General features: G+C 33.4%; 2 protein-coding genes across 7 annotated transcripts in view; one reads left to right on the top strand and one right to left on the bottom strand.

Moving 5' to 3' along the window:
• Window positions 1-2,053: 2,053 nt before the first annotated feature.
• Window positions 2,054-11,732, top strand: LOC125679386 (DNA repair protein SWI5 homolog). Of its 2 annotated transcripts, none has more exons than XM_048918585.2 (5): window positions 2,054-2,123; window positions 7,054-7,099; window positions 8,784-8,896; window positions 9,786-9,880; window positions 11,521-11,732. In XM_048918585.2, the coding sequence occupies exons 1-5, from the start codon at window positions 2,110-2,112 to the stop codon at window positions 11,583-11,585; spliced, it is 333 nt and encodes a 110-aa protein (XP_048774542.2). In that variant the 5' UTR covers window positions 2,054-2,109; the 3' UTR covers window positions 11,586-11,732. The 2 variants fall into 2 exon arrangements, with proteins under 2 accessions (XP_048774542.2, XP_048774543.2); XM_048918586.2 differs by having other exon boundaries at window positions 2,095-2,123; window positions 8,790-8,896.
• LOC125679385 (procollagen galactosyltransferase 1-like) overlaps window positions 11,728-19,038 on the bottom strand; it is a 21,902-nt gene continuing 14,591 nt past the window's right edge. For 2 of the 5 annotated variants that reach the window (XM_048918581.2, XM_048918582.2), the window contains 6 exons: window positions 18,027-18,133; window positions 17,809-17,883; window positions 16,047-16,104; window positions 15,808-15,935; window positions 15,509-15,712; window positions 11,728-13,978 (listed from right to left, as the gene is read on the bottom strand). In XM_048918581.2, the coding sequence (XP_048774538.1) occupies window positions 13,795-13,978; window positions 15,509-15,712; window positions 15,808-15,935; window positions 16,047-16,104; window positions 17,809-17,883; window positions 18,027-18,133 (756 nt within the window). In that variant the 3' untranslated portion in view covers window positions 11,728-13,794. Of the gene's footprint in view, window positions 13,979-15,044; window positions 15,067-15,508; window positions 15,713-15,807; window positions 15,936-16,046; window positions 16,105-17,808; window positions 17,884-18,026; window positions 18,134-19,038 lie in introns of all 5 variants that reach the window. The other 3 variants (XR_008800118.1, XR_007371803.2, XM_056154789.1) reach the window with 3 other exon arrangements.

The raw sequence follows: 19,038 nt of genomic DNA, 5'->3' as shown, positions 1-19,038 counted from the left end.
ACGTCACATTCGCACAAAACGGCGTACTTAAAAAATAATAAGCGCATCATGCAGTTGGGGGGGGGGGGGGGGGGGGGGGGGGGGCAAAATGTAAATGCGTTATGACCAATTAATTAAAATGCACCTTCACAAATATTTTCAAAGTAATCATAAGTGATGCAAGTATTAATAAGACCTATATCAATGTATTGCTTGCTTCCCCCTTTGCAACATACCATTTCAATGACTACAGGCACCTGGATTTCTGTCAATATTAAGTCGCTCAATAAACCCAAAGATCGAAAAATCCTACCCCCTCTATATATAAATACCTAAAAATTTCAAATTTAAGGTAAATCACATGGTCTCCTTGTTACCGGGTGATAACTCAAACAAGCATACCGGTCACAAGGTTTATTTCATCACAACCGATCAGAATAACATCATTCACAGATCATCCAAATGTAATTCAATAAATCATCCAAAAGATTCTACAATTAACAAGTAACAACAAACATTAAACATGCACACATTACACATGACACACGACCTAAAATCACGGACAGATATGACAAAGAAATAATTCTATATTAAGTTCAATTAATCACATAAATAGAATTGTCTTTTCTTCATCAGATCACATCATTAATATAAAATCATAATTAATCAAATTTACTTAATAGTCTGCATTTAAAACTAAGAACCTGTCCAGAACATATAATGGCAAGACAAACATATCAAACACCACCTAAACAATACATAACGCACTCTTACCAAATATGTGGTATTAGAATCCGGATGGATCTACAGTAACGTGTAGGTCTGGTGTATATCTATCAATTAATACAAACATATATATTACTCAGATTTCTGAAGCAATACACTCATTATGAAATAAATAGAAATTAAAATAATCATACTACTCTTACTCTCACTCACTCTATGTATACAATCCTTAACATAATTAGTAACTGACCTGATTAGTAGATTGTAGTCTTTAAGTCCAAATGTCCAAAGTTTTTAACTAAAGTATAACACAACTGCCCAATTCAATTTCTAAATTCAAACTGAATCTTGCACTGACCAAGAACTCTCATGGGACCAATAATTAAGAAACGAACCGATGAACCATGAAAAACAATCCGTAACCAACCTAAACTATAGCTGGCCATAAGGGAAATAGTTAAATATTAAAAGTTGTTTAAGGAGGTATGATACACCAGAGAAATTTGATGTGGATGAAAAGTGGAGGATATGTACAACAATATTTTGAAGTTGAAAATTTTCAAATTTACTTTATTTTGTCAAAAAATACAGTTTTAATAGAAAGTAATCTGGAAAAAAATTAAAACCCCTGCTGTACTCGAACCTGCGACCTACAGTTCAGCAGTCGGTATTCAAACCTACTGAGCTACTCGGCTAGGTATTGAAATTGAAAAGGAAAAGTCAAATATTGCTGATATCAATTTTTTCATCCATGTTTTTACAGGAAGTCAGCCATTATGACGATGTAGAGTACGACCTTAATACCAACTATGGAAGCCTGTTTGTGTATTTATTGCACATATTAAGCTGATATTATTTATCGTAAAATTTAAAACACTGAACATATGTAGTAATATAAATTAAACATTTTATTATTCCAGACGGGTAAGGATGCTCTACCACATCCTGTTTAGAAAAATGTAGGCCTAAACGATAGAGGACGCACTAATTTCTTCCACTCTCGGATAAATACTATTAGTATATATGACAAAATGTTTTGATTTATTGAATTACTTTTATCGGGAGAACTTACCTTTTTTTTCAAAAACCCTTAAAATTTGCGTCATTTTATTGATTTCACCTTAGTAAAATTGACAGAAAATAGTAAACATGACTAGATCTACATAGGAGACATATTTCAAGCCCTGTAAAATCCAGGAGCTTCCGGGGCCTTCGCCCCCAAGGGCCCCAGACCCTCTGTCTCATAAAGTTGCGCCTACTAACCGCAATTCCTGGATCCGCCTTTGGTAATCTGGAGTTTAAATCAGTGCATAAAACACATCAGATTAGTCCCTTAAATTCCGGAAGTGTGTGATCTACCATTACCCGGTTTTCTTATTAGCCTGCATCTCAGTTTTTCCGAGCATGAATAGAAAGAGGTGGGTAATTTGATTTTTTTTTTCCCCACTAGGCCTACTGGCTGGCCTAGCTGTAGCATATATCATTTCAATAGCGGTATACGTGTTTTGACAGATTTGAGCCTTTCTTTCCAGTCTTTGTAGGTCAAAGTGCTTTTAAAAGTCATCATTTTTGCCAACCGAAGGGAGTTTTTTTTCTTTAAAACTAAAAAACTTAAAAGTACAGATAGTTTCATTTCTCTTCGGAAGTACCAATTCACTTTTACAATTATTTGAGTTCAAAACCTTTCCATTTAAAAGTTTACAGTATATCCAATGCAGGTGACCCCACATCTATTTTCAAAGGGGGATTTTTGCAAAACGTCCTGTGATATATGATATAGATTGATATACCTATATATATATTTAATTGCTTGAAGCTTGAAGGTACAGTCTGTGAATTACTGATTGGAAAAATAAAATATAAATTGCAAAACATTTTTATTATTGTAAAAGGATCCCGTATCACACTACTTATGAGAAAAGGACTAATGACAAGACTAATATTTTTCTCACCAAATGACAGTTCTAAAGTAGTCATGTAATGTTACCAATGCATAAATTTACCTACACATGCTTTACAATAATAAAAAAAAAAAAATTTTAAATTTTAAAAAATGTTGGCTAGGTACTATTATCTGCAATGCGTTGCGTATACGTTTTGGGGTACTAAAATCCCGAATATATTACGATAACAAAATATACATCGGGTTCGTATCCTCTATATAAAAGATGAAACTGACAAGAAAAATTTTCTATGAATATCGAGGTTTCCTAAAATATAGAGAGATTTATGAACAATATCGTATGCTTCATGCGGCTTATTCCGTTATACCATTTCTCTTTTAATTCATTTGTTTCTCTTTTATATATACATGTCTATATGAACATTTTAACAAAACATGTGCCCTACTTATTATCAATATTATTTACAAAATTAAAATATTACCATCATGCTATTATAGCATCTAACATCAAGACGTTGCAGGCAACGCTCCACAGTAAAATCCCCGATTTTCTCATAGAGCGTTGCAAATTACAGGAGTATATATATATATTTTTTTAACATGTCAGTCTTTAATTCCAAAATACATTACTATTTTGGGGTAAAGTCTCCGCAGAGACCCCCTTATAATCTTTATTTAGGGTGCCAGGGACCCCTTGGATTAGATGTATATAGGCATAGGCATACATATACATATATATAAATTTATACATATAAATATCTACATATAGAAAACACAAACATATATGCATACATACAAACACACACACATATAATATACTGTTATATAACAAAATTTATTAACATGTTATGGCAAAAAAGGTTGTTATTTTTACGGAAAAACCAACAACACAACAATATAATAATGTACATAAAGAACCTGAAACTGCCATATGCGGGGTTAACAATTCAAAAGTTCATATCACAACCCCCATGGCAGCACTATAGGAGGACAGGACCCCTCCTCATAGTGGGAACTTTTTGCAAAATACCAGTATATAAAAGGTTTATTACAAAATTTTATTTGATATACAAATATAGTTGTTTGTAATCAATTCAAATTGTTCAAAATAAACTCACATTGAAGCATAGTTAAAAATGTGCATATACAGATATTTGTCAGAGGTTTCATATTAGAAAAAGTCATACCTGCAAAAGTGTATAAATTACAATTTGTCTTTAATTGCTTTCATAACTTTAGCATATTTTTTATCCTGAATTTTTGTGTACACTTCTGTATAAAAATTCAATTTACTTTTTATGTGATTACATATTTCTTGAGGTTTTTCATCTTTGTTATCTAATCTACAGTACATTTTATACTTGCATATTTTACAGGTAATAAGAGATATTATGCTATTCAAAATGAGTGTCTTTTCATTGTTTTCATAGTAAAATCCTATCACATTTGTTTTCCACGATATATCAAATTTTAAAATTTGTTTAACAATGTCCCATATATGAGAAACATTTTTACATTTTAAGATAAGATGTTCATTGTTTTCTATAACATCTCTGCAAAAGACACAAAAATCATTTTCTACTATTTTCCATTTCTTCAGCAATTCTCTGTTACACAACAGATTATTTAACAATTTATAATTAAATTCTGATATACTTCTGTCTCTTATGGATAAGATTTTTTGTTCATACATAGATTTCCAAGCCGTTTTTGTTATTTCAAAAACCTTTCCGTAATATGCTTGGTGTAATGGAGGTATAAATTTTTCATGGCAAAGAATTTCGTAAATCAACTTTGAATTGATATCACACACTTTAACATGTCCTTTACATAATAAATCGTATGATGTATTCCCATGAAAAATGTTTTCGTATCGTATATTTGAAAATTCATAACTTTTGAAGGAGTATATATATATAGGGCGATGATTCTTATTTCCTCTGTTAGGAATCAATATAAAATGTACATAAAGGGGAAGTTTCCCTGGGAAGAGGGTTTTCTTGGGGGGTACCATATCAGAGAAAACAGGGCTTGGGTTTCTTTTGGGGGAGGATCAAGCTAAATAAGTTTATTAGATGGAATAAAGCCCTTCTCTATAACTCATGCGTTGCATGCAACGCTCCACAGTGAAATCCCCGATTTTCTCGTAGAGCATTGCAAATAACAGGAGTATATATAGGGTGACAATTCTTATTTCCTCGTTTAAGAATCAATATAAAATGTACATAAAGGGGAAGTTTCCCCAGGAAGAGGGTTTTCTTGTGGGGTACCATAGGTCAAAGGTCAAATTGAGAGTTATAGAGAAGGACTTTATTCTGTCTAATAAACTTATTTAGCTTGATCCCCCCCCCCCCCCCCCCCCAAGAAACCAAGCCCCGTTTTCTCTGATATTTCCCAAGAAAACCCTCTTCCTGGGGAAACTTCCCCTTTATGTACATTTTATATTGATTCTTAAACGAGGAAATAAGAATTGTCACTCTATATATACTCCTGTTATTTGCAACGCTCTACGAGAAAATTGGTCATTTTACTATGGAGCGTTGCCTGCAACATCTTGATGTTAGATGCTGTAATAGCATGATGGTAATATTTTAATTTCGTAAATAATATTTATGATAATTAGGGCACATGTTTTGTTAAAATGTTCATATAGACATGTACATATAAAAGAGAAATGGTATAACTGAATAAGCTGCTTGAAGCATACGATATTGTTCATAAATATTTATATATTTTATGCAATTCCTTTGATATTCATAGAAAATTTTTCTTGTCAGTTTAATCTCTTATAGAGAATATGAACCCGATGTATATTTTGGTATCTTAATATAAACTCAGAATTTTATTACCCCAAAACGTATACACAACGCGTTGCAGATAACAGTATATGGCCAAAATGTTACCAATTGTTTTTTGCCCTAATCAAACTTGAAAGTGTCCACTGAATTAAATAAACTTCAGAAAATTTTTAAGTAAAAAACTGAAAACATTTATTTCATACAAAAACAAGAGAAACCTAATAAAACTATGTTAGATAAGCGCTTTTAGTGTGAAGAAATATATATGGAAGAATTATTGTCTTTGAAGACAATAATGACTGATCATGCACCAATATTATATATTCATGTGCCTGCTTTAAGTTTAAAAAGTGTTTGAAATAATACTGGTGTTATTACTGAAATATATAATATAGAGCAATCAAATTTTATTTTTTGTGACAAAATGACAGCTAATGCTCCTTTAAAATTGTTTTTAACCTTGGCTGAAACCATGTTCTAAGTCCTCTACATGGGTATGTTGATGTTTTCTAAAGAATCCTGTGGATTAAACAAGAGGCCCATGGCCACATCACTCACTTGAGTCACTTTGGCTCATATCTAAAACATTTTCCATATGTATTCGCAGGTAAAACTTTGGCCCCTATTGTGGCCCCAACCTACCCCCAGGGGCCATGATTTTTACAAACTTGAATCTGCACTATGTCAGGAAGGTTTCATGTAAATGTAAACTTCTTTGGCCCATTGAATCTTGAGAAAAAATTTTTTTAAGACTTTCTCTACATAATTGTATGTAAAACTTTGATCCCCTATATGGACCCATTCTACCCCTGGGGGCGATGATTTTAACAAACTTGAATCTGCACTATGTCAGGAAGCTTTCATGTAAATGTCAACTTCTTTGGCCCAATGATTCTTGAGAAGAAGATTTTCAAAGAATTTTTCTATATATCAGTATGTAAAATTTTGATCCCCCAATTGTGGCCCCATCCTACCCTCTGGGGCCATGATTTTAACAAACTTGATTCTGCACTATGTCAGGAAGCTTTCATGTAAATCTCGGCTTTTCTGGCCTAGTGTACTTTGATCCCCTATTGTGGCCCCATCCTACCCCGTGACTACCTATCTAATTAACTAGGCTTTTTGAAATCGGGGCTAAGATTTAAGTCCGTATTGTGGCTAATTATCACATTACTTCAGCAAACGAACTATTACAATTAATTTCTATAAGCATATCGAAGACAAAATGCATATAATTCTGTATACTTTGAAAACACGAGCTCTTCATGCATTGTTGCAACATAGATCTGCAGTTATTGAAGGGTCTTCTCAGTTCAATATTTCTTCAAAGTGTTCTTTTCTGGTGATGCCGTGATCTTTGCTCAACATCTCTCCATCTTTGTTCTTCACAACTTGCATGTTGTGTGTGGGTACATTGTTTGATGATGTTGTTCACTGCTTCATTTGCCCCATATTTGCATTCTTGCAAACCTTAGACCTTTAATTTAAGATTTTTGTTGTTTAATATTCACAACTGTTAAGGTCAGTGGACATCTTTTTCTTCTTCTCATATGGTATAAAACTAAAAAGGAAATCCCAAATAATTGTATGATGTATATACATGTATGTATAAATTAAATTTCACATATGTGATTTACAATTTTTCAGAGTTGATGGCTTGAAGAGACCATCGAGTACAACATTTAAATCACCTGTGAGTTGAATATAAAGGAGATTGTAATGGCAAACCTGTCTACTTCCATCGATATGCCTGCAAGTCTTTAATACCGATATATACCCCTAAAATACAATCTAAGATTCTTATGGGAAATTCAGTGATTTTGAAAACTTTCAAAAATATAATTTTCTTGATATCTATATGATTTTAAAAATGAAATTTCAATCATTGTTGGCTGCATTGAGAATGTTTGTTTTCCTTTGAAATGCAAATTTTAAAGTAAAATCTCTCTAGTTCATTTAGTAATTATGTATTTGATTCCATAGAAAATGTTTAAATTCTATTGATATTTAAAGCTGGTAGAAAAACTACTGATGGAGTAGGCAGGCCTGTAATGTCATTTTAAGCACACTATCATCATTATAGATCTACACTGTATTTCATACATTTTACAAATTCTTCAAGGGTATACCTGGGTATATTTACGTTTACCAATATATTTTTAGCTCACCTGACCTGAAAGCTCAAGTGAGCTTTTCTAATCACCTGTTGTCTGTTGTCCATCTGTCTGTAAACTTTTCACATTGTTTACTTCTTCTCCAGAACCACTGGGCCAATTTCAACCAAACTTGGCAAAAAGCATCCTTGGCTGAAGGGCCATGCTCCCTACAAAGGGGAGATAATTACAAAAATACAAAAATAGGGTGGGGTAATTTAAAATTCTTCTTCTCAAGATCCACTGGGCCAGAAGAGCTGAAATTTACATGAAAGCTTCCTGACATAGTGCAGATTCAAGTTTGTAGAAACCATGACCCCAGGGGGTACATTGGGGCCACAATAGGGGATGAGTTTTACATGCGGGGAAATCTTTAAGAATCTTCTCAAGAACCACTGGGCCAGGAAAGTACAAATTTACATAAAAGCTTCCTGACATAGTACAGATTCAAGTTTGTTAAAAACCATGATCCCTAGGGTAGGTTGGGGCCATAATAGGGGATCAAAGTTTTAAATGTGAATATATAGGGAAATCTATAAAAACCTTCTCAAGAACCACTGGGCCAGGAAAGGACATATTTACATAAAAGCTTCCTGACATAGTGCAGAAATATCATGGCCCCTGGTGGTATGTTGGGGCCACAATAGAGGATCATATTTTACACACAAATATAAAGAAAATCTTTAAAAATCTTCTGAAGAACCGCTGGGCCAAATTTTTTTTACATTTACATGAAAGCTTCCTGACATAGTGCAGATTCAAGTTTGTAAAAATCAAAGCCCCCGGGTTAAGTTAGGTCTACAGTAGGGATCAAAGTTTTACATGTGAATATATATATATAGGAAAATCTTTAAATATGGGCCAAGGTAACTCGGGTGCACAATGTGATCCATGCCATGGGCTTCTTGTTTAGTACATGTAATAAACCTAACATAAAGGTATGTTCTTTCCGTGTATTTTATTTTTCAATATAAGCAATGACCTTTCAAGTTGACATAGTATGATATAAACCTCTACATTGTATATTACAAAATACAAATATTCGTAAAAATGTGTAAGTTCTGTTGTTGATTATACAAATTACAAAAGACTTCTAATGTTTAAATACATGTACTCTCATAATACATTCTACCAACAACATAGACATTTATTCCTTAAGTAGAGACATGCATTTGATAACAGACTACATAAAAAGTTGTAATTTCCCTTTGTAACATTTAAAAGTTCCAGGTGCCATCAAAGAAAGCAAGCGATGATACCACAAAGAAAGGGGTAGATGAAAATCTGGAGAAGAAATTAGAGGCTATCAACTCTGAAATTGCCGAGTTAGAAAATAGGTATATTGTGTTGAACTTCCATTATAAGGAATAGGGGTTGTGGGCATACTTTTATTTCCTGGGGGTTTTGAAATGTGCAAAGTTTATTCTGTGGGTATGTGTGTACAAAATATCCAGAGATTTATTGTCATACCCCGGCCTTGTGTCAGCAGTGTGTGTGGAAAGCAGGTTCAAATGTTTCAGATTGTTTGTTTCAAATAAACTATTCAGAACTTTACACGATTTAAAGTTGTGTGGACAATTTCTGAATAGAATATGTATTTTTACAACCATTCGTGATTCTAATCTGGCAGGGTAAAGTTTTGTAGTTTTAAACAAGTTTTTTTAGGAGATTCAACTCCGGTACCCTACGTATGGTTCAAACTTGCATGGATGATGCATTTATAGATGCATACAAGCACAACTAATTCAGTTGCTGCTTCTGACCTACATTTTTCAAATGAGTGAACAGGGTAAAGTTTTTCCGGGGAAGTCATTTTTCAGTAAAGGTATTTTCTTATTAAGTTGATAATACTTGCATGACTAAGACATCTATGGATGCATACCAACATGAATGATTCAGAAACTTTTCTGCATAATGTGTATTTCTGAGATTTACAAAAAATACAGAAAATTAACAGTGGTAAAATTGCAAGAATAATAATAATTGGTGCACAATTGAATAAATTAAGTAGTGTGCAATTCATTAAAAATGTGGTGGATTTTTTTTATAACGGGTAAGTTTTGTCTTTTGGAAATGAAGTGTGTCCATACAGGAATCAAGCTTTCTTTCTCTCCTGTCTGGAGATTATACTTGTGTTACTTTGGCATGAAAATTATTGACAGTCATTTACTCTTGATTATATTTTTACTTGGACCTGAATCTACAGTGGCATATTTCATTCTTCAGGGGTTTAAAAATTGAGATGCTGCAAACTCACATAGATAAGTTACACCATTACAATGAATTAAAGGACTGTGGTCAGGTGATACTTGGTAGGATAGGTAAGTACTATTAACAGTATTATAAATACTATTAGTATTATTAATATGTTTACGGTGTGACTGTTGAGACGAGCGAAGACCCATAACATCTTACAACACGACTTGGGGCAATATTCATTTAATGCGGGAAATATAACGCGGTTGATGTAAACAGTGCATTGTGACGTTATATTAGCTACGATTTGTTTTTCTTTCAAATCAAGCAATTATCCACAACAAAATGTAGGTATGGGAAAGCTTTTATAGAATTTAAAATCAAATGTGGTACTTTCCAAACTATTTATTTGTTTTATCTACGGGGTTGTCAATGAAGGATTCTGCAGTGACGGTGACATTTTTTCGGAAGCATTATGGGTAGTCCCATAATTTTTCAGGTGATGAAGAGCAAACCACGCGACTCCATTGCATAATCATTGGAGCGAGCTCGTCATGTCGCATATGAAAAGAAAAATAGGGGTCATTGTGCTTGTGATTGGCAGTGACATATATATGTCTCCGTTATTAGGCTACACTACAGTTTGTTAAACTTGCACTTTAAATCTACTTTTGATTAAGTAGCAATGCGATATTCTTTTAAATTCATCTTCTTGACTGCTAGGTGTCAAAAAATCAAATTAAGTACTCAGTAATAATCAGGAGAGAAGCCTCTGCTAAAATTGAGAATTTAAGATGTAAAGATCATACAGATAAAGGGCACGAGATAAATTCAGATGTATAGATCATAGATCAAATGCATTCTTCATACTTCTGAACATCTGCCACAGAGACTGGCAACAGTTATGAGTTGTAGACCTGTACCACAATGACGAATGTAGAGTTTACTATCAGTAATGGAGAGATATATTCATATTTAACCTGTCATGGTTGCCAAGTGGCTAGGGTTCTCGGTTTAAAACCAGAAGGCCTGGGGTCAATTCTTGATGCTGACATAGCATCAAATATAAGACGTTTAACATAGGTAGTGACTGTTCATCAACACGCTCTCGGCATTGTGAGTGAAAGTCCCAGGTCTTTTGGATTCAAAGTCCTGTGTTACAGTAAACATTAACACAATAAGGAACCCTCACTGCTAAATGGTTCCAGAGTGCCTAGCATTAAGTCAAAATTTGTGGTGCTTTGCCTAAAACCAGCAACGTCACTATAGGAGTGAATAATTCTTGAATGGTATATAAAAACAATTTACAAACGAGTTCAAACTTGGCACCAAGATCGTTAAGAGCAAATCACACTGCAAGTACCAGTCCTGAACCAAGGGCATTTGGCCATGACATAACTTTATTATTGAGACATTAGCTCATACTTGACACAGGTTTCAAATGACTCAACAGTGTGCAAGATCTTCAATTAACTAAGAGTTAATGCTACATGTATATAAATGCAAGATTTAATGGCAAATTAACTACAGAACTACAGTAAAACATGCTTATAGCAAACCTCTAAGGCCAGTAATAAAAAGTTCATTATAACCAAGCTTCTTCCAATACAATTTTCTTTATTTTCCTCTCATATGGGAATAAATATTATTTCACAATAAGCAGGAATTAATTGCAAGAGTATTCATTATAAACATGTGTTATTGTATTAGTTTTTAACTAAGTTTTGTGTAAGTGAATCTTGATGATTCTTTTTCTCTTTCACAGCTGTTTTTGAGGGTGTCAGAACAAAAGACATTTATCCCCGCTATAACCTTCTACTGGATGACTGATTGAGGCAACAACAAATCTCATGCTTGTACGAATCTAACATACAATGACAGTGCATTGTGTTCATTCTTAAGTTCCTTTCATTATGATTGTTACATACCTTTACACGTGACTTGGTACTGGTAAATAAAGATGAAGAAAGAATCAAATTTGGTCTTTTTATTTAATTGGTTAGACTGTACATGTGTAGTGAAATTAAAAGTCCTTATAACAAAAATGACCACAGAAGACATGTCAAGATCCGTAAAAATTATTGTCAAAAATGCCAATGAAACATCAGTCTAATTAACATTGTAGTGAAAGCCCTGCGAATACACGATATATTACATAGTATCAAAACATATAGCACCATATCAGTCAATAATATTGCATTGTAAAACACCTTTTATAGACTTTACATATGATTTACTTTCAACATTCACAAATGACAAAAAACACATGTATATTGGATTTATGCAATTTCAGTAGTCACTGTAAAAACTAAGTGAAAATAAAGTGACAGTAGGACCCGACACTATTTCAGATTGTAATGCAAAGAGAGTGTAAAATAAAATAGTTACATATAAGCCAGTAAATGCTGGGTATCTTTTTGGAGTTATTAAAAGGAACACAATGATCACAAAACAAGTTATTTCAGTTGTTCCAGCTGTAAATGAAAAAGATGGATATACATGTAACGAACAGAGATCAATCTTGTTAAATCCGACAGCTATAAAGAATACAAATTCGAGATCTCTGGAAACACCAGAGGTGGAATCGGTGTCTAGGAGGAGTAAGCATCCCCTGTTGACCATTTTTCATACAACATGTAATTCCACCTGTTGAAATACAAAAAGTTTAGAAAGAACTGTAAACTGAAATATATGTTGATTCCAAAGATGGCTAATTACCCTGTACATTACATTCTCAACAGTTATACATTTATTTCATTATTTTGAAACACTATTGTAAAGTAGGAAGGAGCCAAGTACTCTCGACTATGACCTAGATGAGTCCAAAAACTAGACTTTTAAATGGAAAAGTACAACTCTAAATTGATTCATCTTTCCATTGTACTTTGACAATAGAAAAACACCTGTGTAAAAATTTCGTGTCAATTTACCTCTGTGAAATCATTAGGAAATAGAAAACATAATTAAGAAATATCTTGTCATATGCAAGACTTGGCCTTCTTTATTTCATGTAAACAATCTTATCCTTAAAACATACTTGAAAATGTGGTACTATATTATTTTATTAATTTGTAATATTCAATTTTATCACATTTTACCAAAGTGTGTTTTAAACAGATTTCCTTTGGGTAGTCTTTTGGGTGGTTATTGTTGACCCATAGAATTGATCATGTTTGGTATTTCATACAAGCAGAAATCTTGTGGTTTTCTACAGCCGGTCATAACCAAAAAGTGAGTAAAAATGTCTAATGAAATTATCAAGGTTACTCTGCCCTACCAAGTTAAAGAATTGAGGAATACATGTATGTATAAAAAATCATTTTCTTTAGTATAGCTATGTCTGCTTGTTTATGATGGTACATCAACATATCTCGTGTAAATAGAGATGATAGAAAAGTTGAATGACATCGATGTCAAATCAAACTATCATTCATAGAAAAATATACTCTCTACATGTACCTAGTGCACGATTAAAATCTTATGGCGTAAATGCAAATGCTGTTTTTCTTTGGATAGTGAAACAAATATGCACTACATGTTAAGGCTAAATACAAAATAAAGAGAACTATACTGTAAATATTGATATGACTTTTTTGGACTACCAGGCAAATTATCTTCACAGTAATACATCATGACTTAAGAAAATTATCAATATTATGCAACTATGATTAGCAGTAGCTATAATGGAACTTATACATGATTTACTGATACAATTGCACTCTAGATGTGCCATAGTAATACACTGTTGCCAAAGCTAAAGATATTGATTGGACACAACATATCCGTTTTGAGCATGGGAAAGACGCTGATAAAAAATATGTGGAAGACTGAAAATTTTCCAATTTGACATCATGTTTCACAAGCTGTTGCTATGTAAGTAATAAATTCAGCTGACTGGATAAATGTAAAGCAAAATGGCAATGACTAGATAAGACAAATGTAAATAATTATAATATTGCAAACACGCACGCTTGTATCCTGAAAATCACCTCTACAATTGCTTAATATCACACGGCTTTCAATCCTATTTAAATGTCTGTTACAATTCTTCCTTTGTTGATTTATCACTCTGTGTGACTTCCTCGTCTGGCCGCACGACAAAGGAGTCCTCGGTATCGGAGATGTAGTTGGGTTCCCCTGTATAATGGGTTGGCTCCACCAACAGAGGCTCTGCAGACAAAGTTATCAGGTTACGGGGAGAAAAGTTGGCCACCCACTTCTCCCTGTAAATTAAAAGAACCAAAAAAGGCTACACAACATCGCAAATTACACTTCAGCATATTATCATTCCAGAATTGCTCTAAACCATTCAGTGTTCTTTAACCAATCCAAAGGATTTGACTGGTTAAAATTTCCTTGGACAGGTATAAGTTCAAAGTACATTTTATTATTCTGACTGATAAAATCTTGAATTGTCTGATACAACAGAAATATATTTCAAGACCTCTGTAAACCATTAATTCACTGAATCTGACATCATGAGTTGCAATGACTGATGTCTTTTAAATTATTCATAATAATTCAACTGCTACAAGCAATTTGTTGGAAGGTACAAGTCTAGCTGCAAGGAAAAACACAATTCTAGTTTATATTTCTAATACATAAAAATATAAACAATAAAATGTCTTTCTTTGTTGTTACATCGGGTGATGAAGGCAGCAAGCTGCAGCAAATTTTTTTTGCATAATCCGCTTACCTGAGTCACCTTGGATCATATCTAAAGATTGTCCCTATATATTTGAATGTAATTCTTTGATCCTCTATTGTGGCCCTAACCTGCCCCCGGGGACCATGCTTTTAACAAACTTGAATCTGCACTATGTCAGGAAGCTTTCTGTAAATTTGTACTTTCCTGGCCCAGTGGTTCTTGAGAAGAAGATTTTAAAACATTTTCCTTATATATTTGCATGTAAATCTTTGATACCCTATTGTGGCCCCCAACCTACTCTTGGTGGTCATGATTTTCACAAACTTGAATCTACACTATGTCAGGAAGCTTTCAAGTACATTTCAGCTCTTCTGGCCCAGTGGTTCTTGAGAAGATCATTTTCAAATGACCTAACCATATTTTTGTGATTATCTCCCCTTTGAAAGGAGCATGGCCCTTCATTTGAACAAACTTGAAAGCCTTCATTTGAACAAACTTGAAAGCCCTTCACCTAAGTATGTTTTGTGCCAGGTTTGGTTTAAATTGGCCCAGTGGTTCTGAAGAAGAAGATGAAAATGGGAAAAGTTTACAGACAGATGAACAGATATCTAGATGGACAGACAGGTGATCAAAAAACTCACTTGAGGTTTCAGCTCAGGTGAGCTAAAAAATGTTTTGGTATGTGTTTATGATAAAAGTACATTTACATATATTATTTCATGTAAAAACATGAAGATTCATTTATTTAGTACCTTATCCATCCTATTAAGTGTCAAGGGTGCTTAAAAAATTGGAAAAGGGGAGGTGGTTATTTAGAACTTTGTTTTGAAATATTTCCAGTGAAATTTTGACTTTTGAGAAATGTTTAAATCGATATTATACATTCTATATGAGTTTGTTATACTTTATTTTACTATGATAATATAATCCACTCAAGTCTTATTCACTGACTTATTATTCAAAATGTCAAAACAACATAGTCAATACACAAAAACATAGTAGCTAAATGGGGACTCTTAATTTTTGAGAGTTGAAAAAAGTCCCAGGGGTGCTTATAGGGGTAAGGGCACTCAATAGGATGAATATGGTAATTCAAATTCCTTACTGTGGATGCATGTTGAACATGATTGGTAGGTACTCATCCACTGGAACCATTTTGGTTAGAGGTTTCTGATTAAGTAGTTTTTGGGCCCCCTGTAGGGATATAATATAGGATATGGTCCAGTAAGAGTAACTGGGCCACACCAAAGAAGACGTTCCATCCACAAATTTCTCCTCGTCCTTATGCAGGCGTTTTCTTCCAAGATATCTACAATGTATCATTCAACATTCTTCTATATATATGTAACACATGAATGATCTGAGTGTTTTGCTGTATCTCTTGAGGTTGGACAGAATTCTTACATGAGATCCCAATCTTTCACAGTTTTTCCCACATCATTCATAAGATTTTTCAACTTTGTTTTGAAGTAGGGTCCAAATCTGACATCATCCTCAAATACAATTGACTCCTTGTGGCCATTCTTCACAATCTTCAAATAGAACAAAAAATGAATTCTAAAATCTTATTCCTAAGAAAAATGGGAGGAAAAAAGAGTCCCATTCCAAATGATGATCTTGTGAAATTAAAATTTTCAACTTACTTCTTCCCAAATGAAAAAATGGCTCAGAAAACATCCAATTTCTCCCATTGTTAAAGGTCTGCAATGGAAATTATTGCTATAAATTAACAGTATCTCATAAATAGAAACACTTTTAAATACATATATACTAGGGATGTCAACGAATACTAGAGTACTTGACTATCTTTTATAAAGGGACATGGACACAATTTGAGCTGAAAATTTTCAAATTTTATTTTTCCATTATTAATGTTTAAAATGCTTCACTAAGGTATTTCTAATGGTCATAAAAAAATTGAATGTCAGTTGTCAAGGTACATGGGATACAGAGCTCACAATTCCTTGTTATGTAAACAAGGCTCGTGCCCTGTTTTTGTTTACATATAAGCTAGATATACCAGTAGAAGTTTGTTCAAAGCAGATTTTTCAATTTACAAGTTAATTCTGAACATAATTTAATAGCTTCTAGTATTTAGCACATCTAATTTTGTTTTAAACATGCTATTTTCTATCAAGCAATCTATATGTAAACAAAAACAGGGCACGAACCTGGTTTACATAACAAAGAATTGTGAATTGTAACTCAAAAACTGATATTCAAATTTTGGTTGACCATTAGAAATACATTAGTTAAGCACTGTAAACAATAAATATGGAAAAACAAAATTTACAGCTCAACCGTGTCCATGCCCCTTTAATGACCCCATCCTATTTTTTGCATTTTTGTGATTATCTCCCCTTTGAAGGAGGCATGGCCATTCATTTCAACAAACTTGAATCCCCTACATCCAATGATGGTTTGTTTCAAGTTTGACTGAAATTGGTCCAATGGTTCCGGAGAAGATTTTCTTATCTATCTGCATGTAAAACTGAGATCCCCTATTGTGGCCCCACCCTACCCCCAGGGGCCATGATCTGACGCAGACGCCACCGACAGACAACAAACAAATCTCAATCAGAAAAGCTCATGTGAGCCTTCGACTAAAAACCCCACCTTCATTATAAAAGATAGAAAATGGATTCCAGGAGAAGATTTTCTTATCTATCTGCATGTAAAACTGAGATCCCCTATTGTGGCCCCACCCTACCCCCAGGGGCCATGATCTGACGCAGACGCCACCGACAGACAACAAACAAATCTCAATCAGAAAAGCTCATGTGAGCCTTCGACTAAAAACCCCACCTTCATTATAAAAGATAGAAAATGGATTCCAGGAAATCTTAAAATCATTTTCAGACTAGTAAAGGTCAAAGTGTACTTCTCTGATGGACAATAAATAGATGGATAATAAAAAAAAAAAGTGTCTGTCCCAGTATTTCTTCAAAGATGTTCAATCCTAAGATTTTAGCAACTTGTGCAGATTTTATCAATTTTACTGTGTTTATCAGAATTTTGTTTTATTTATGTAAATCAATTCAGCATCATGGATATATTATTGACTCCTTGTTGTGTAATTTCAAATAAAAAAACCCATTAATACTGTTGCACTACATACAAAATTAGACTGGACTATACCTTTGCAGCAAATAGTATCTTAAAAGAAAAAACTGGAAATCCATGCAATTTTCTTTCATCGTGTTCATAGCGTTTAATTTCTAATAGGCAATTTCTTCTCACAACACAGACTAAAGTGAAAACAGAATTCTAAGGATTCGGTAGTAAGTATACAATATCAAGTAAAAGGTTCTTAAGCTTTTATATGGGAAATTATATACCTACTTATGTGAATTGGATGGTTTTATCATTGACAAAATAATGAAAAATATTCGCATGTATACTTGCCTATTATGATATGGATCTGCATAACCCTTCATCATTTGAACTCCAAGTTCTTTCAAATAGGTATCATTGAGTGCCCTACACCGTAATGAAATACATGTATAAGTATAATATTTAAATGATTGCATGGCCACATCTTTATCATCAAAATTATCCTCAAGTATAAAAATTAAAGTGTAGTTTATATGGACTTGTTCACCAGGTTATTTTCTTTATCTTACTTTCCATCAACAGCATTCACAGTTTTGGCCTCTATACCAATTATTTTAAATATGTTGTACATCCTCTCACGTCTAATGGGTCGCCTTACTAAGTTGATCATGTAGATCTACAATACACAATTTGGTAAAAAAAAAAAATTCCTTTTTATGAACACAAAAACAAAATTCTTTCAGTTAATATATAGTATTTAAACAACAAAAACTGATTAACAAATTCAAATCTGTCTATAAGTAAGTGCCTAGATATTGCCCACCCCTGTGCACACCAGCATTTACAATTCTTCAGGTAACCTCTATAGGGATCTTCAATTAATTAGAGGTTTGCAAAATGTACTTTACTTTTTGTTGACATTTTACTTTTTTGTTGTTGAGATTGTTCTGTTTAGTCTCAACGGATTAAATCCTAATTCTGAATTTGCTCAGTCATGTCGTCTTACCTGATTAAATCCTATTTCTGAATTTGCTCATGCAGTCGATACGTCGTCTTACCTGATTAAATCCTATTTCTGAATTTGCTCAGTCACTTCGTCTTACCTGATTAAATACTAGTTCTGAATTTGCTCAGTCATGTTGTCTTACCTGATTAAATACAAGTTCTGAATTTGCTCAGTCACGTCGTCTTACCTGATTAAATACTAGTTCTGAATTTGCTCTGTCACGTCGTCTTACCTGATTAAATACTAGTTCTGAATTTGCTCAGTCACGTCGTCTTACCTGATTAAATACTAGTTCTGAATTTGCTCAGTCATGTTGTCTTACCTGATTAAATACAAGTTCTGAATTTGCTCAGTCACGTCGTCTTACCTGATTAAATACTAGTTCTGAATTTGCTCAGTCATGTCGTCTTACCTGATTAAATCCTAGTTCTGAATTTGCTCAGTCACATCGTCTTACCTAATCAAAATTTAGTTCTATTTGTACATGGTCAGTCTCTTCATCTTACCAGATTAAATCTGATTTCTGTCTGAGTGAAGTGTCTCTTCATCTTACATGTACTTGGTCAAAGCCTTGC

Source organism: Ostrea edulis, chromosome 2, assembly GCF_947568905.1.
Source record: "Ostrea edulis chromosome 2, xbOstEdul1.1, whole genome shotgun sequence".
Taxonomy (NCBI): domain Eukaryota; kingdom Metazoa; phylum Mollusca; class Bivalvia; order Ostreida; family Ostreidae; genus Ostrea; species Ostrea edulis.
Note: the sequence above shows the minus strand (reverse complement) of the source record. Positions and strands in the feature narration are given on the sequence as shown.